This window comes from Nilaparvata lugens, chromosome 3 (assembly GCF_014356525.2).
Source record: "Nilaparvata lugens isolate BPH chromosome 3, ASM1435652v1, whole genome shotgun sequence".
Classification (NCBI taxonomy): Eukaryota; Metazoa; Arthropoda; class Insecta; order Hemiptera; family Delphacidae; genus Nilaparvata; species Nilaparvata lugens.
Window position 1 is genome coordinate 30,763,144 of NC_052506.1, and position 15,279 is coordinate 30,778,422.

General features: G+C 33.8%; 1 protein-coding gene and 1 long non-coding RNA gene across 2 annotated transcripts; both read right to left on the reverse strand.

Moving 5' to 3' along the window:
- Positions 1-437: 437 nt before the first annotated feature.
- On the reverse strand, positions 438-3,156 carry LOC111052976 (rRNA 2'-O-methyltransferase fibrillarin-like). The gene is made up of 3 exons (XM_022339805.2): positions 2,982-3,156; positions 1,410-1,634; positions 438-634 (listed from the first exon to the last, which is right to left on the reverse strand). Exons 1-3 carry the CDS (start codon positions 2,992-2,994, stop codon positions 453-455), a joined length of 420 nt encoding a protein of 139 aa, XP_022195497.1. The 5' UTR covers positions 2,995-3,156; the 3' UTR covers positions 438-452.
- Positions 3,157-12,448: 9,292 nt separating this feature from the next.
- LOC120350384 lies at positions 12,449-13,655 on the reverse strand. The gene is made up of 3 exons (XR_005570735.1): positions 13,546-13,655; positions 12,998-13,066; positions 12,449-12,482 (listed from the first exon to the last, which is right to left on the reverse strand). It is a non-coding gene; the product is annotated as an uncharacterized LOC120350384 (long non-coding RNA).
- Between the last annotated feature and the right edge of the window lie 1,624 nt (positions 13,656-15,279).

The window sequence follows — 15,279 nt, forward strand, 5'->3', positions numbered from 1 at the left end:
CTGATATGCTGGTACTAGTTTGGCAAAAAATCGATTATCGGTCTAATCAGTGGGATGTATGTAGCATCCAACGGCTGTCACATTGAACCAAAATAACACACCTTAAACTTGAAGTATTTTGTAACAAAATGACACCAATTCTGTAATTTTTGTAAAATTCTCAATTCTGTAATTTCAATAAATATTCAAGAGCTTTCGAAGTGGTAAAGTCCTATTATTATCACCCTGTATTTAAACACAGGTACGATGAACAAGGATCATTAATGACAATACAGTAATATCAGGTATGACATATGACAAAGACACTAACTCCCAAATTGTAGGATCTATCGTCTGAAAACATTCTTAGTGCTGTACTCCATCATAGGCAATTCACATTTAATACGATATGGATCGTATCGGAACAAACGTTTTAAATTTATCACAAGAATATAGACAAAATGCAATGCAGTTTAGATATGAAGAATAGTAATAAGATTGATAATCACCTCGACACTTATCCTTTTTTCACCATAGACAGCTTCTCCGGGCACCATGTTCAATGTAACCAGAGCATCCTCTTTACCTCTGGCGATGAACACGCCAGGATGACGATGAGGCTCAATTACAACGTTGCTACCTCCCTTCATTCCACCTACAAAGTAAGTTATGAGTTATTTATTGGCCTTTTCAAATTCATAACTTTCTAATATAATATATTTGAACCTGATCAAATTCACATCACCAGCCGATTGCAATTCCGATTCTGCACAAAAGTCATTAATTAGATAATTCTCAAGATACATCGAGAGCGGTCTGATGAGGACATAGATCACTTCTATACGTACACAAGCGCAAAATTCATGTTATTGTTGGCGCTTCTTTCGATTATAAGCCTAACAGTAGTAAGTAATGTAAACACTGGTAGCAGGTCTCTCAGTGAGGATGATGACGTATGCATCGCTCATTCACATAATATACAGTATGGACTTTCAACAAAATCTTGCAAAAAACACCATTTTTAAATACCTGACATCTACACCAATGAATACTTTGAAAGTATTATGATAGACAGTATAAATTTTTAATAATAATTTCTAAATCTAGTAAAATTTAGTAATAACATCTATTAGGAATTGAGAATTTGTCTTTTCAAGTGTAAATTTTCATTTTGAAAAGTAATAGTAGCTACCAAGATTTTTATTTGAACAGTAGTATGACTTTGGAAAGGGGCCGTTTTGGATATAGCCTAAGCATGTTGTGCCTTCTCAGATAAGTGTAATAATGATTAGGTACATGACTGAATAAATATTTTCAATCGTCTCTACAGTACTTCCTTCTCTATTTGTCGCTCAAGTTTGATTCCTCAAGCTGAACTATCAAGCACTGTGAACAAGTTAAAATTTGTAGAAAAACGCATTCAGGTGTACCTCTTCCACCGCCTCCTCCACGTCCACCCCTTCCGCCACCTCCTCTGCCACCACCGCGACCACCAAAGCCTCCTCTGCCACCCCCGCTGGGTCGGCCGCCCCCGCCACTGAACCGACCTCCGCCGCCTCCACGACCCCCGAAGCCTCCTCTGTCGCCTCCACCGCGGCCTCCACCTCCCCGGCCTCCTCCAAATCCTCTACCACCGCCTCCTCTAGGGGAAAATCCTGTAAACAGACAGTACAATAATAAATATAACGATTGTACAATAATAAATATCAAATAAATGAAATAAACTCACCAAAAGAATTGTGAACTATGTATCATCACTTGAAGAGAATGGATGAAGAACAAAGACACAACTTAATTGGGATAGAATTGGAATGGAAAAAGAGGGTGCGGTCAGTATACGATCATTGTTTTTCCTAAACGATAATACTGGGAACAGAGATAGTTTGAAATAGAAAAAGATTTCAAATGAAAATAAAAATATTGGAAGTGGAACCAAAGACAAAAGTGCCAGGAGTGGGAACTAAATGAAGCGAATTTCAAGTGGACAAAGATGGTTTCACAGAGTAAATCTTCAGAAAACATCAAAGTTCAAACCTGCACAGAACATTTTTATGAGTTTATATTGCTCATATTTGAGCTACAATTTTTTCATTCAATTAATATAATAATCCATTTGGGAAAATAAGGATTGGTCTATAATACCATGCTTAATTTTTCACTAATACACTCATTTTAAATTTTTGCATTAACTTTACGAAAATACAAATTAATATTCAGTAATGGGTTTGAGCTTACAAAACTTATCACGCTGCCTTCGCACAATAATCTGTTGTGACATACACTTGCCAAAAACTTTTCATTTCAAGAGATTGTAGTTTTATTGAAATTATCAAAAGAGGTCTTCCAGACTCAACATTACCAGATATGTTACAAGTTTGACTCATCACCAGTTGATGGTTAAATTTGCAATGATTCATCTTATTGACTAGCTAGCTATTTATCAACATAATGTATAGGCCTATTATTAATTTTGCTTAATAGAACTCTTATAGAACATACATTCACATATTATTCAACTTTAACTGTAATACTGGATTAGAAGTTTAGAACTATGAGTAAGTAGGTACGTCTAAAATAAAAATATTTAAAAAACTTCACAAAAATAACCAAAAAATTGCATTCAGAATATCTATAAAAGCTTACAATTGTGTAAAACATATTTTCTGAGAAAACCATAACTTAAAATTCCTTGTATGGATAAAATCTTCAATAACACTTGGACTCTTATAGGCCTACCATCCGCCGGCGACCGTCAACATTTGATATGCACCGTGGCCAAGGGTTAACAAAAGGCTCAACTTTCTGACAGATAATTTGCTTAGTTTAAGATGAGATAAGAATCAGTAATGGCAAAATTTTAGCTGATTTTAAATGTATGATTAATGACTCAACTTAAATTGATTCAAAGCAAACAAACATTTTTAGGTTACATTGATCACGTTGAAGGAATATTCTAATACATTATTGCAAATTTATCAATGTAGGTAGGAATGAAATATTACCTGGTCTGCCCATGATGACTCAAATACCTCCCTAAATCTTAAATTCTATAACAGTAAATTATTGAACATAAAACAATAACAAGAGGAGCTTAAACACAAAACTAGCGTGGTTTGTGGTTTGGCTAGTTTCGTCGTTTCTTGGTTATGATTTCTGTTTCTGTTGTCTACTTGTCTTTCCGATTTCCGATCTATAAATACACATGAGGCTTTCAGCTTCCGGTTGTAATTTTAAAAAAATAAACTTTACGGATTTGCATTTAGTGATTGAAAAAATATTGAAAAATGGAATTATCATTTTTCAAACTTAAACTTGGATATATCATATGACAAATTCTATAATATGAAATTAACATGAAACTTTAAGACCTATTCTTAGTGTATCCTGTCTGGATGAAATACAATGGCAGATGTGATGTTTCAAATGTGAGTCTACGTCGCAAGAGTTGACCAAACATGAATGTTCTCTGAATAACACATGAATATGTGAAATTGTGTAATAATAATATTTTAATAATTGATCATTATTGTCAATAATGATCGAATGGATTCATTCTTCAATGATATATTAATCAATTTCCATATTAGAATAAAAACTATTTTCATGATGATCATAATTATTACTATTGGGGAACAGGGGAACAGGAGAAACGCCGACAGCGCGCTTGTGGTGAAGATGTGTAATCGTCATAGGAAACAAAGGCTGATCGGCTATTATTTGAATGTAAAAATACCTCACTTGCAATGCACTTATTTTAAAAATTATTCGACTGGGAAGGAAATGGAAAATACCTTGAAATTCAAAGAGGATTGAGTGATACTAGTTGCAATAAAGAATATTTTAATACTGCATTTAATAAATCATGATATTCATTGATTTCCTGGATGAAGTGCGGACTTCTTTAGGCTTTAGTGTTGAAAGGATTGAGTGAATAATTCTGTTATTTTTATTACTTAGATACTTGTTGATTGACATAGCAATATTGCCAAAATTTCTTATGGAGGGTTATAAATGAGATTACATAATTTTCTATTTTAGAATGATGTTCTATCATTATTACCATACATTGTTTCAGACATCCTAACCTAGAACAGGTTATCCTGTTTTAATGTTTTTCGTTAGACCGTATTTATTGAATCACATATTTGATTTTATATTTCTATATAGGCTACTGTAAGCACGGTACATTATATATATATTATATATATATATATATATATATATATCATATAGACAGCAATAAATTTCATATATTGATCAAATGTCTGGTTGAGGTAGAGTATATATATATATATATATATATAGGCTACTGTACTCACTCACAAGCGTAAAGGTTATTACAGGAGTGCTGCGGTGGAGACCTTTGGCATAGAGGGTGCAAAATCGTCATGTATCATAGTTTTTTGGGCACAGCCATGGTGATCCGGTAAAGTTTGACAGACAACGTGTTCTGTACAAAGCTCAGGCTAGAGCTACTAGTGGACTGTAATTTACTATTCAAATAATCAAATACAAACAAGGAGCAAAATTTAATCTTCAATTTGAGCCAGGTTATTGGTACAGTTAAACTCTGCATTAATGAACAATAAAAAGAGCAAAAACTCACCAGATTTAATCCAATTTTGTCTACTTGCCCTTCGAAGCCTTTATTAGGTGTTTTGGTCAGATTCGAGGTGGGAAGAAATCTGGGAAAAAGATAGGTTTTCGCTTCCAGGCTGTTTTTCCGTGTTCAACTTGCAGGTTCTGTATTGTATTTGAACAAAGCTCAAACTGGATTCTTTATAAATTCAAATCTGATTCAAATTAATTCAATTTAACACTATTTACGCTGTTATATTCAATTCACACACACTATACTCAAACAATTATCTACAAGAAATTTCCAATTGAAATTACATTACAAAATACAAATTCGGTCTTGCTACAAGACAACAGGGACAAGACAAACCAAAAATGGACAAAACAAGAACGACTGAACGACTGACGAAACAAAAACTGAAAGTTAGGATGACAAGGCAAACAGCTGGACGATCGACACTAGCACAAACAAGCCTGCTACGGGCAGAACTGTAGTCTGGGATTTTGGCGCTACGATTCGAATGCTTTGGCCGGACCACAAAGGATGTCAGAGAGATGGGCATTTGACCCCCAGGGACATGTCAGGATAGCCCAAAAAAGTAGGCAGCTGACAAAAAAAAGTGTGCGCGTGTTCCCGCGCATCTCAAGTCTACTATTCAAAGATTTGAGCCAGCTGGTGACAGGGCAATAACGCTGAAGACACACGAGGTGTGCTATCTCTTCATAGTGAATCATTTAATAGAATCAACAGTTGCCAACAGTTTGCAATTGGATAATCACATTTTCTCGAATTTCGAGCTTATTTTTAATTTTAGGTGAAAACGTTACTGAACATTAGTTGTAAAGATTCTCATGCTGAATCTTTTCCACTCGATTTTTTTTGTTTAAATTGTATCTGAAGCCTGATAATTGAGAATCTAAAATCAAACTTTGCAAAGATGGGGCAGAGCTCCTGAAATTTTTACAGATATGGGACTTGTGGCAGTTGATGGAGCTTATCGATGACTACTCTAGGTATAACTTTAATTAAAATCATTGGAGCCGTTTTCGAGAAAATCGCGAAAAACCCTGTTTTTGACAACATTTTCGCCATTTTAGCCGCCATCTTGAATCGCATTTGATCGAAATTGTTTGTGTCGGATCCTTATATTGTAAGGACCTTATGTTCCAAATTTCAAGTCAATCCGTTGATTGGGAGATGTGATATCGTGTACACAGACGCACATACACTCATACACACACACACATACAGACCAATACCCAAAAACCACTTTTTTGGACTCAGGGGACCTGAAATTTAGAAATTGGGGTACCTTAATTTTTTTCGGAAAACAATACTTTCCTTACCTGCTATGGTAATAGGGTAAGGAAAGTAATAATAAAAGAAAAAAATCAATTTTGATGAATTTTAGTTTTTGATCAACAATAAATTCCGATTGCTACCATTTAAATGTATAATATTCAAAATCCCTCTGGTCGTAATTTTGTGCTCTACAATCTGAGACCAGGTAGAGCGCTCTATCTCATATAGATTTGTTTGAAATCTTCTTATTAACAGGCGGACACAATCATTATTTTTCCTCCACCTACTGTCTAAAGTACTTACTTTACTCCCTGAAACATAACACTAAAGTGTCACTTTTTCGCTCTCGGTAGTAAAAAACAGAAAAACTCCCTAGGGAGGAAAAGTGACTCCATTTAAATAACATGGGAAGCATCTCTATTTTAGAAACGTACATTTGAAATAGGTGAGAAGGTCTAAGCTCAGATGAGGAAGCATGTAGAGTAGTCATTAAACCAACTAAATTCAATACCTCAACCATACATTTGATCAATATATGAAATTTATGTTTGTATGCTAAAATTATTACAAACTATACTAAAAAAATGTATAATTTTTTTTATTATTCCATGTTATTCAAAATACCAGCCAACGAATATTCCTCATTAACTAATCAAATTTGAAACGGGAACTTCATAGCTGTAGCTGTGGCCATTGTTGTTACAACTTTTGCCGACAGATAGCGCTGTCGGCGGAAAACTGTTATTACAAGCCAGCTGTTTCTGATTACTTTTTAGATTATGTTGTACAACATTGTTTGGTTACGTACGTTTTTAAAAATTATTTTATTTGCAGTTTTCATAAAAATGTAGGTGGAGGAAAAATGTTGTGTATATCATGAGTGAAAAATGTTTTTTCTCCCTCAGGAAAATTGTTGCCCTCAGCTTCGCCTCGGGCTTCAAACTTTTCCCTCAGGGAGAAAAAACAGTACTTTTCACTCTAGATATACAAATAACTATTCCCTCCACCTCCTGTCTAAAGTGCTTACTTTACTCCCTGGAACATAATACTTAAGTGTCACTTTTTCACTTTCAGGAGGAAAAAAGAGGAAAACTCCCTAGAGCGTAAAAGTGACTCCACTTGTATAACATGGGAAGCATTTCTAATTTAAATATCTGGTGTGGCGAACTCACACAACTTTCCTTGCCGTTATGAAAATTGATCACCTGACGCTAGAGTACACGCGCATTTCAAATGTACTATTCAAAGATCCAAGCCAGCTGGTGACAGGACAATAATGCTGTAGACACACGAAGTCTGCTATCTTTTCATAGTGAATGATTTAATAGAATCAACAGTTCTGTTGCCAACAGTTTGCAATTGAAATAATAACATTTTCTCGAAACTCGAGCTTATTTCCATTTTTAGGTGAAAATGTTACTGAACATTAATTGTAGAGATTTTCATGCTCAATCTTTTCCACTTGGAATTTTTTGTTTAAATAGTATCTGAAGCCTGATGATAATTGGGAATCTAAAATCAAACTTTGCATAGATGGGGCGGAGCTCCTGAAATTTTTACAGATATGGGACTCGTGGCAGTTGATAGAGCTTATCAGTGACTACTTCAGGTATAAATTTGATCAAAATCGTTGGAGCCGTTTTCGAGAATATCGCGAAAAACCCTGTTTTTGACAACATTTCTGCCATTTCATCCGCCATCTTGAATTGCATTAGATTGAAATTGTTTGTGTCGGATCCTTATATTGTAAGGACCCTAAGATCAAAATTTCAAGTCACTCCGGAGATGAGATATTGTGTACACAGACGCACATACACACACACACACACACACACACACACCACACACACACACACACACACACACACACCACACACACATATATATATATATATATATATATATATATATATATATATGTGTATATATATATATATATATATATATATTATATATATATATATATATAATATATATATATATAATATATATATATGAGGGGGTGAGAATAGAAGTGGTCTAACTCAGTTTTCTAAGATTTTCAGGACAGAGACTGAACTGAAGAGGGCTGTCGCAAAATCAGTAACTGTGAAAAACCGAGTTAAATTACTGAATATTGTTATTGAAGAATTACTCTAACTCGTACTGTTATTGCCACAGTCTTTACTTTTGTATTTACAAAAATATCAAGGTGTCATTGAGTTATACCACTTTGGTTCTCAAGAAATTCCGAGTTTTGTTGAGTTTCAAAACAGTTCAAATTTATTCAAATTGATACAATGACCTTAATTTCAAACTATCACTATCAAAATGGAGTAATAATGTCAATAATGCACAAAATAATGAAAAAATAAAGTTAAAAAAATAGAGACTATATCACTAGGTACTACTTTATTCATTGTAAACTTTGAGTCAGTAATACAGAAGTAAACTTAAATTTTTCAATCCATGGTACTAGCAGCCTAATAATTTTCAGTTTTAACTCAAAATTATTATCAAAATGGAAAAAACAATGTCAATAATGCACAAAACAATGAACTAATAGAGGTTAAAAAAGAGACTATCACTACAACTTTGTTCATTATAAACTTTGAGTCAGTAATAATAGAAGTAAACTGAAATTTCTCAATCCATGGTATTAATAGCCTAATAATTTTCAGTTGTAACTCAAAATTATTATCAAAATGGAAAAAACAAAAAGGTAACAATGCACAAAATAATGAACTAATAGAAGTTAAAAAAAGAGACTATCATTACAACTTTGTTCATTATAAACTTTAAGTCAATAATAATAGAAGTAAACTCAAATTTTTCAATCCATGGTATTAGTAGCCTAATAATTTCCAGTAGTATCTCAAAATTATTATCAGAATGGATTAATAATGTCAATAATGCACAAAATAATGAAGTACCAAAAGTTGAACAAATTAATAGAGACTGTCACTACTAACAACTTTGTTCATAATAAACTTTGAGTCAGTAATGCAGAAGTCAAATTTTTTAACCCATTGTATAAGTAATAATTTCCAGTATTTACTTGAAATTATTTACTAGTGGTAACTGAGAATTATGATTAATGCAATTACCACTGAAAATTATTAACAATAGAATGGGTTATAAAAATGTGCAGTTTAGTTAACTTCTATATTACTGGCTCAATGTTTATAATAAACAAAACAGTTGAAGGGCACAGGGGAAAAAGGGGTTAAGTCAATTTTTTCTCATTTTTTTTTATTTTGCCATTGCACAGTGACAGACAAGAGCTTTCAGATGGTATGGTTAAACATTGAAAAAAGGTGTTATATCACTATGAAATAAGTGTTTGAAAATACTGGCCACAGGGGAATAAGGAGTTAACTACAGCGCTACTGGGGAAAAAGGAGTCAAGTTCAGTACTGTATGAAAGGCGCTGCAGTCGCTATACACTCTCGCGGTGTTTTGCAATATTTATTTCATTGTTTTATCCCAAAATATTCTTCACATAATTATTTATTTCTTCAACCATTGATTTAGAAATTGTGATTTTCTATTTTTTCTATTGTGTTCTATCAGTTGAATCTCAACCTGTACGGTACTTGTTTTGAACACAGTGGTCATTACAGTAGTTTTCAGTTCGTTGTTGAGGTTCTAGCGTTCCAGGTTATGTGAATGTGATGTGTATGAGCAATCTATAATAGATAATTTATTTTATGATTCGTTGATTGTGATAGCTTTTCAATTATTTAATTAGTAACACTAATTAGTGCAATGAGTGACAGTGACGAATTTTGCGATATCAAGACAAAAAAACGTAAAGTTAAAGGGAGATTGAATGATGTGGCAAAAAAAATTAGAATGCAGAGCCATGAAGCTGGTTCATCGTGTAAGTGTAGAAATAACTGCTTCGACAGTGAAGGACTCACTTTAGAAGTGAGGGACACAGTTTTAAAAAATTTCAACCTCCTTGAAAGTGTAAATGAACAAAACTCATATCTTTGCGGACTTATTTCCATTGTTCCGGTGCAAAAAAGAAGACCAACGGTAGCGATTGAGTCAGCTAAACTTCGGGACGTTACCTGTAAGTATAAAGTTCGAGCCGTCCAAAATGAAAAAGTATGTGAATGGCTTATCTGCCGAAAGGCGTTTATATCCATTCATATAAGGGGCAATCATAAAAACAGACCCCACAAAATTAGCGATGAGGTGAGAGATCTGATAAAAGAGCATATAGGCTCATTTAATGGAAGGGGAGCTCATTACTGTTTGAAAGATACTTCTAAAAAATATCTTCCCGATGACCTGAATATTTCAATTATGCACAAAATGTTTACAAAAAAATATCCCAATGTAAAGTGTTCCTATGATAACATAGAAAAATGTTGAATATTCAAAATTATTATGATATTATGGAGACGAATTTCAAAACATAAGGCTTGATACAATACAATGTTTTTGTATTTATTTATTTATTATTTATTATTATATTTATTTATTATTTATATTTAATTATTTATTATTTAATGATACAATTTAGGCTTATATTAGTGTAAGCCTACTAAGGATTACAGTGTGATTACTAGTAATTGACCATGAATAATATTATGTATTTAAAAGTTCATCATCATCTTCGCCATCATCAAGAAAGGTTACTTCTTCAGCATTGTTGGAACTTTTGATGTTCTTGAAGTATGGGTGATACACTGGAGGAATGTATTTGAGGAGGAATAACATATCCCTTTTCTTCAGTACATTGATGATACGTTGCTCTGTGTAGAGTTGATCTGGCTTGGGTAGAGTTGTTTTTGGTCGACCTTTAACTGGTTTTGGATGCAAATCCAAAGTCAGAAATGGTTCATCATCATCAAGGCGGGTATTATACATGATTTTGAAAGGATTGTCTTTTCTGTATCGAAGCCATTGAATAGAAAGCCATTTCACATCTTCATTGTTTGTGTTCTTTGATCGCCGCATTATTGATTTCTCCAACTTGGCAGTTGATATGAAGTCTTCAGCCACCATTTTGACAACAATAAAGCGATTTTTTTCCTGGCAGAAGCTATGACATTAAACCAATCATCTGGCAAATAGATTGGTTTGCCTTTTGCAGATTTTTCTATGAGACCAAAATCTGAATCATTTGGCAAGTAGGAATGGCCAGATACCAAGAACTTTTGGTCCACAACATTGATTGTAGGACTATTCTGCACAAGATGCATTAGAGACAGGGCAACCTTGATATCACGATTTTGCCCTGTGCATGTATCACTGTAAATTATGATGTGACTTTGAGTGGATACATGTAAATCAATATGCTTCAAAATTGAAGAGGCTACTTCTTGAGACCCCGAGAAGCCGTGCATTCGTCCCAAACATACATAGTTGCATTATTTGAAGCAAGGTTGTGTATTCCTAAATTGTAGCAATACATATTACGCCGGTAATAAGCATCTGAAACACTGAGCCTAGGGAAAGGAAGAGCTTTTTGGAGATCAACACTCAGGGCTAGAATTTCATCGCTTTGTTCTTGTGCTAGTTCTGCGTCAGCTTTCAAATAATCTCTAGCTTTATCAGCTTTAGCCAAGTGAACTTTGTGTTTGTTTTTCAAATCTACCAATTTTTGTTTGTCTGATTCTACATCAATGGATATTTTAAATATATCACATACTTTACAAGTGTCTTTCCTGGTAACATGAAAGTGTAGATTGAATTTTGTGTTGAAAATATACCTATAATAATGTTCTTTTTCAGGTACAACACCTAGCACTGAACAACTTTCTACATACAGCTGATACATTTTTCTCAAATTCAGTTCTGGATTAAGATATTTTCTGTTTGGATTGTCTTTACGAGTGTAGTGGCTCTGAAATGCTGGGAAACTGTTGATGTGGTCAACTATGCCTTGCACTTTATTCTCTGGAATTTTTGTAGCTGTTTGATTTTTCCCTCTGAGGTCTTCTCCTGGTGATTTACCCAGCTTTAATTCCTGTAGAGCTCTAGCAACTCTGCCGTTTGATACTGAAAAAGTATCCAAGAAGTATTGTTTGCATACTTTGAGAGTTTTCCCAGCAACTTGTAAATAATATTTACAGGAATTTTGCCGTTCTGGCTTGCTGCCATTGACTGGCCTTCTCACAGCTACTTGACCTATGTGAATGAGTCCAGTAAGATAAGCATTTTGTCTAGAAAAATCAGACATACCATAAAAGCTATTGAAAATAGCATGTCGTTGCTCTTCAGTCACTGAATCAAAACATTCGAGGCGGCAATTACAGTTTTTATTAATGAAGTTCTTTCTGTGAACTAAAACACCTTTATAATTAAGGTACTCTTTACCTGAATTTCTTAATCTTTTGGCTGTGGATTGTTTTGTACAATCTGGTTTTCTCATTCTCTTACGAGGTTTTAGAGGTGGTGTATCATCAGCGTCGTGTGGAACATTGTCAGCATTGTGTGGAACATCACCATCTTGTGGAACATCAGCGTTGTGTGGAACATCAGCGTTGTGTGGAACATCAGCGTTGTGTAGAACATCAGCGTTGTGTAGAACATCAGCGTTGTGTTGATCATCAGCGTTGTGAAGAGAGGCAGTGGTGTGGCAGATCAGTTGTCTGTAGCAGTAGTAGAGCATCAGCAGGCTGATCCTCTGAAAAGATCACAAAAATAAATGCTAAAGTTCATCTTAGTATTGATTGAATATGGTTCAAAAAAGAATAATAAGTGTAAGAAATTTCAATTAGTTATTTTATTACAATAATACAATGTTAAGGAATGAAAAAATATATAACATCAATCTTTATGCTACTTAGTTGGAAGCTGATAAACAGCCTATTGCTTGTATGAAGTTTTGCATTGTTCAGACTAATTCTAGCTAACATAACTTTCAAATCTTTGTAATTGAACTGTTGAACTTTTCACTCTACTGTATGAGAACTGTATGAGTAGTCTACTGTATGTACCGTATTTCAAGACAGTTGAACTTTTAACTCTACTGTATGAGCTAGTATCAATTTGTACTATTTTTGAAAAAGTACTGTGTATTTTACAAAAATACACAGTGCACACGTTCTTATGCACCTTTATATTTCATTTCTGGTTATTTGATATTATGAACCAAGCTTGAACTGAAATCGAAAACAAATATATTGAAAATGGTGATACCTGGAGATATTGAGATGCACTGCAATCCCGAGGGCTCAGGCTGTCCTCTCAATGATCCAGTATCTGAATCTGAAAAATACACAGAAAAAATATCACATTATAGATCATGGAAAACTTGAAGTTAGGGTTCATCTGAGATATATCAACAAGAATGCTCAATTCAAATAGGTAAGAGTTCAAGACCTCTATGACCCTGCAAATTTTATAGTTTTAGCTCATTATACAATAATGGCTCAAACCATGATAAGACGTATAGCAATGAACATGCAAAATGGGAGGTGCGGCACTTTCAAATATCCAATACGTAATTGTTCAAATTGGATATGTTATTCTGAAAATTCACCAATAGCTGTTTATGAGAAATTTGAATTGAAATTGATATCACTTTTCAATTTTATACCATGGTCAGAGTTAAAATATTGTATCGTTATATTATTTCTAGTAATACTTACAGAATAAGCTTGAATAATTAGTTTGGAATAAGTTTTAAGAGTGATAACCTCAAAAACGCAACAATACCTAATAGCCTGAATGAATTTATATCTTACCTTCAGAGTTGTAATCAAGGGCACTTGGATGGAATTCTTTATCTTTATCACTGTCATAATCTTCTTCACTACTCCCACTCTCTTCTTCAATTGCATCTTGCAGACTTTTACCGGACAAAAACGACATACCGATACCGTACAACAATAATTGAACAACAGCTCTACTCTACGCAGTACGCACTTTGGTAACAATCAAAGTGGTACAACTCCGTCACTCGGAGTTATACCATTTCAAATCTGAATAGAATTGCAGTTTTGTTGAGGGGATAGAATTGTGCTGCTATCTATGCATGAACGAAGGAACTATGATTTATACCACTTATACACTAAATAGATACTACTATTAAGAGTTGAAATCAGCTGTTATCCCAATTTCGAGAAAAAATTAGTTGGACCACTTTTATTCTCACCCCCTCATATATATATATATATATATATATTTTAGAAAAAAATGCCAGCCTATTAATTATTGTGTGAACTAAGCTGTGAGAAATATTAATAATTTTATACTTGAGGATAATATGATGGTAGGTACTGTTTGACCAGCGAAAGAAAGTCCCCGGCAAACTGGAGCAATAGTAGGCTAAAATGACTCCAGCTCGATAAATATTGGCTCAAAAATTATGAATTTGGTCTCAAATTGTAGGAAACCTTGTAGTCTTCAAATTTAATCCAAATTTATAATTTTTGAACCAATATTTACCGAGCTGGAGTCATTTGAGCCCATTATTGCTCCAGTTTGTCGGGGACTTTCTTTCGCTGGTCAAACTGTATGTGATTACAACACTAGCTAGCTTGGCTCTAGTTTTGTTGAAAAATTTAACATTAAATCAAAATTAGACCAAGCAAAACAGCATTCAAGCTTGCCAGTTCTGTAAACTTACCCTGATAGTGATAATACAAGGATGTTCTACTGTAATCTTTTCCATTGATAATGAAATATGATGAATTCCTTTAAAAAATTTTAACAGTATTTTATGTTTTTACAGAAGGGCTCCAGAGAGTCTCACCCATGCATCTAAGTCACTGTTGCTGTCAGAAAGTTGGGTTGACTTACTCATCAATTGTGCAACTACATGTAAACAGATTTATGATTTATTTATTTATTCATTTGAATAGAAGAATATAATAGACTTGAAGGATAAAAGCACAGACAATTAAGTCCAAAACGCATTTTTTCCAAATTTTGAGAATCACTTAGAATGGCCTAAAGGTTATGTTTACAATCCACGTTCACTTATTACAAATTTCCACATGTGATGGTTAAAAACTGTTATTTATTAATGTTGATGTTATTCATAATTCAACTTATAAGATGTAAAATTCATCTCTGCTTTTTTTACAATTTCATGCTGCAATAATAAGGCCTCGGACATGATACGAGCGGCGAGCGGTGAGCGGCATGTTAGGCTAGTTGCACACACATCATATGTTTGCCAAGCTTCAATCAATCTAGTAAAATTTATAGGGACGGCAAAAAACTGGCAGTGTTTGTGCAACTAGCCTAACATACCGCTCTCCGCTCGTATCGTGTCCGACAATGATGACCTAACAATGATATGGGTCTTAACAGGCTTATATAATTACATCAAATCTACAGGTAATAAACCAAAAGCTTATTACAAATGCCATTCATTATGTAATAACTTGTATAATTTCAAGTATTGTACTTGCTTTCTTTAAATTCATAAAGTGAAAATTTTGAAATCTACAACAGATCATTGAAAAAATAGT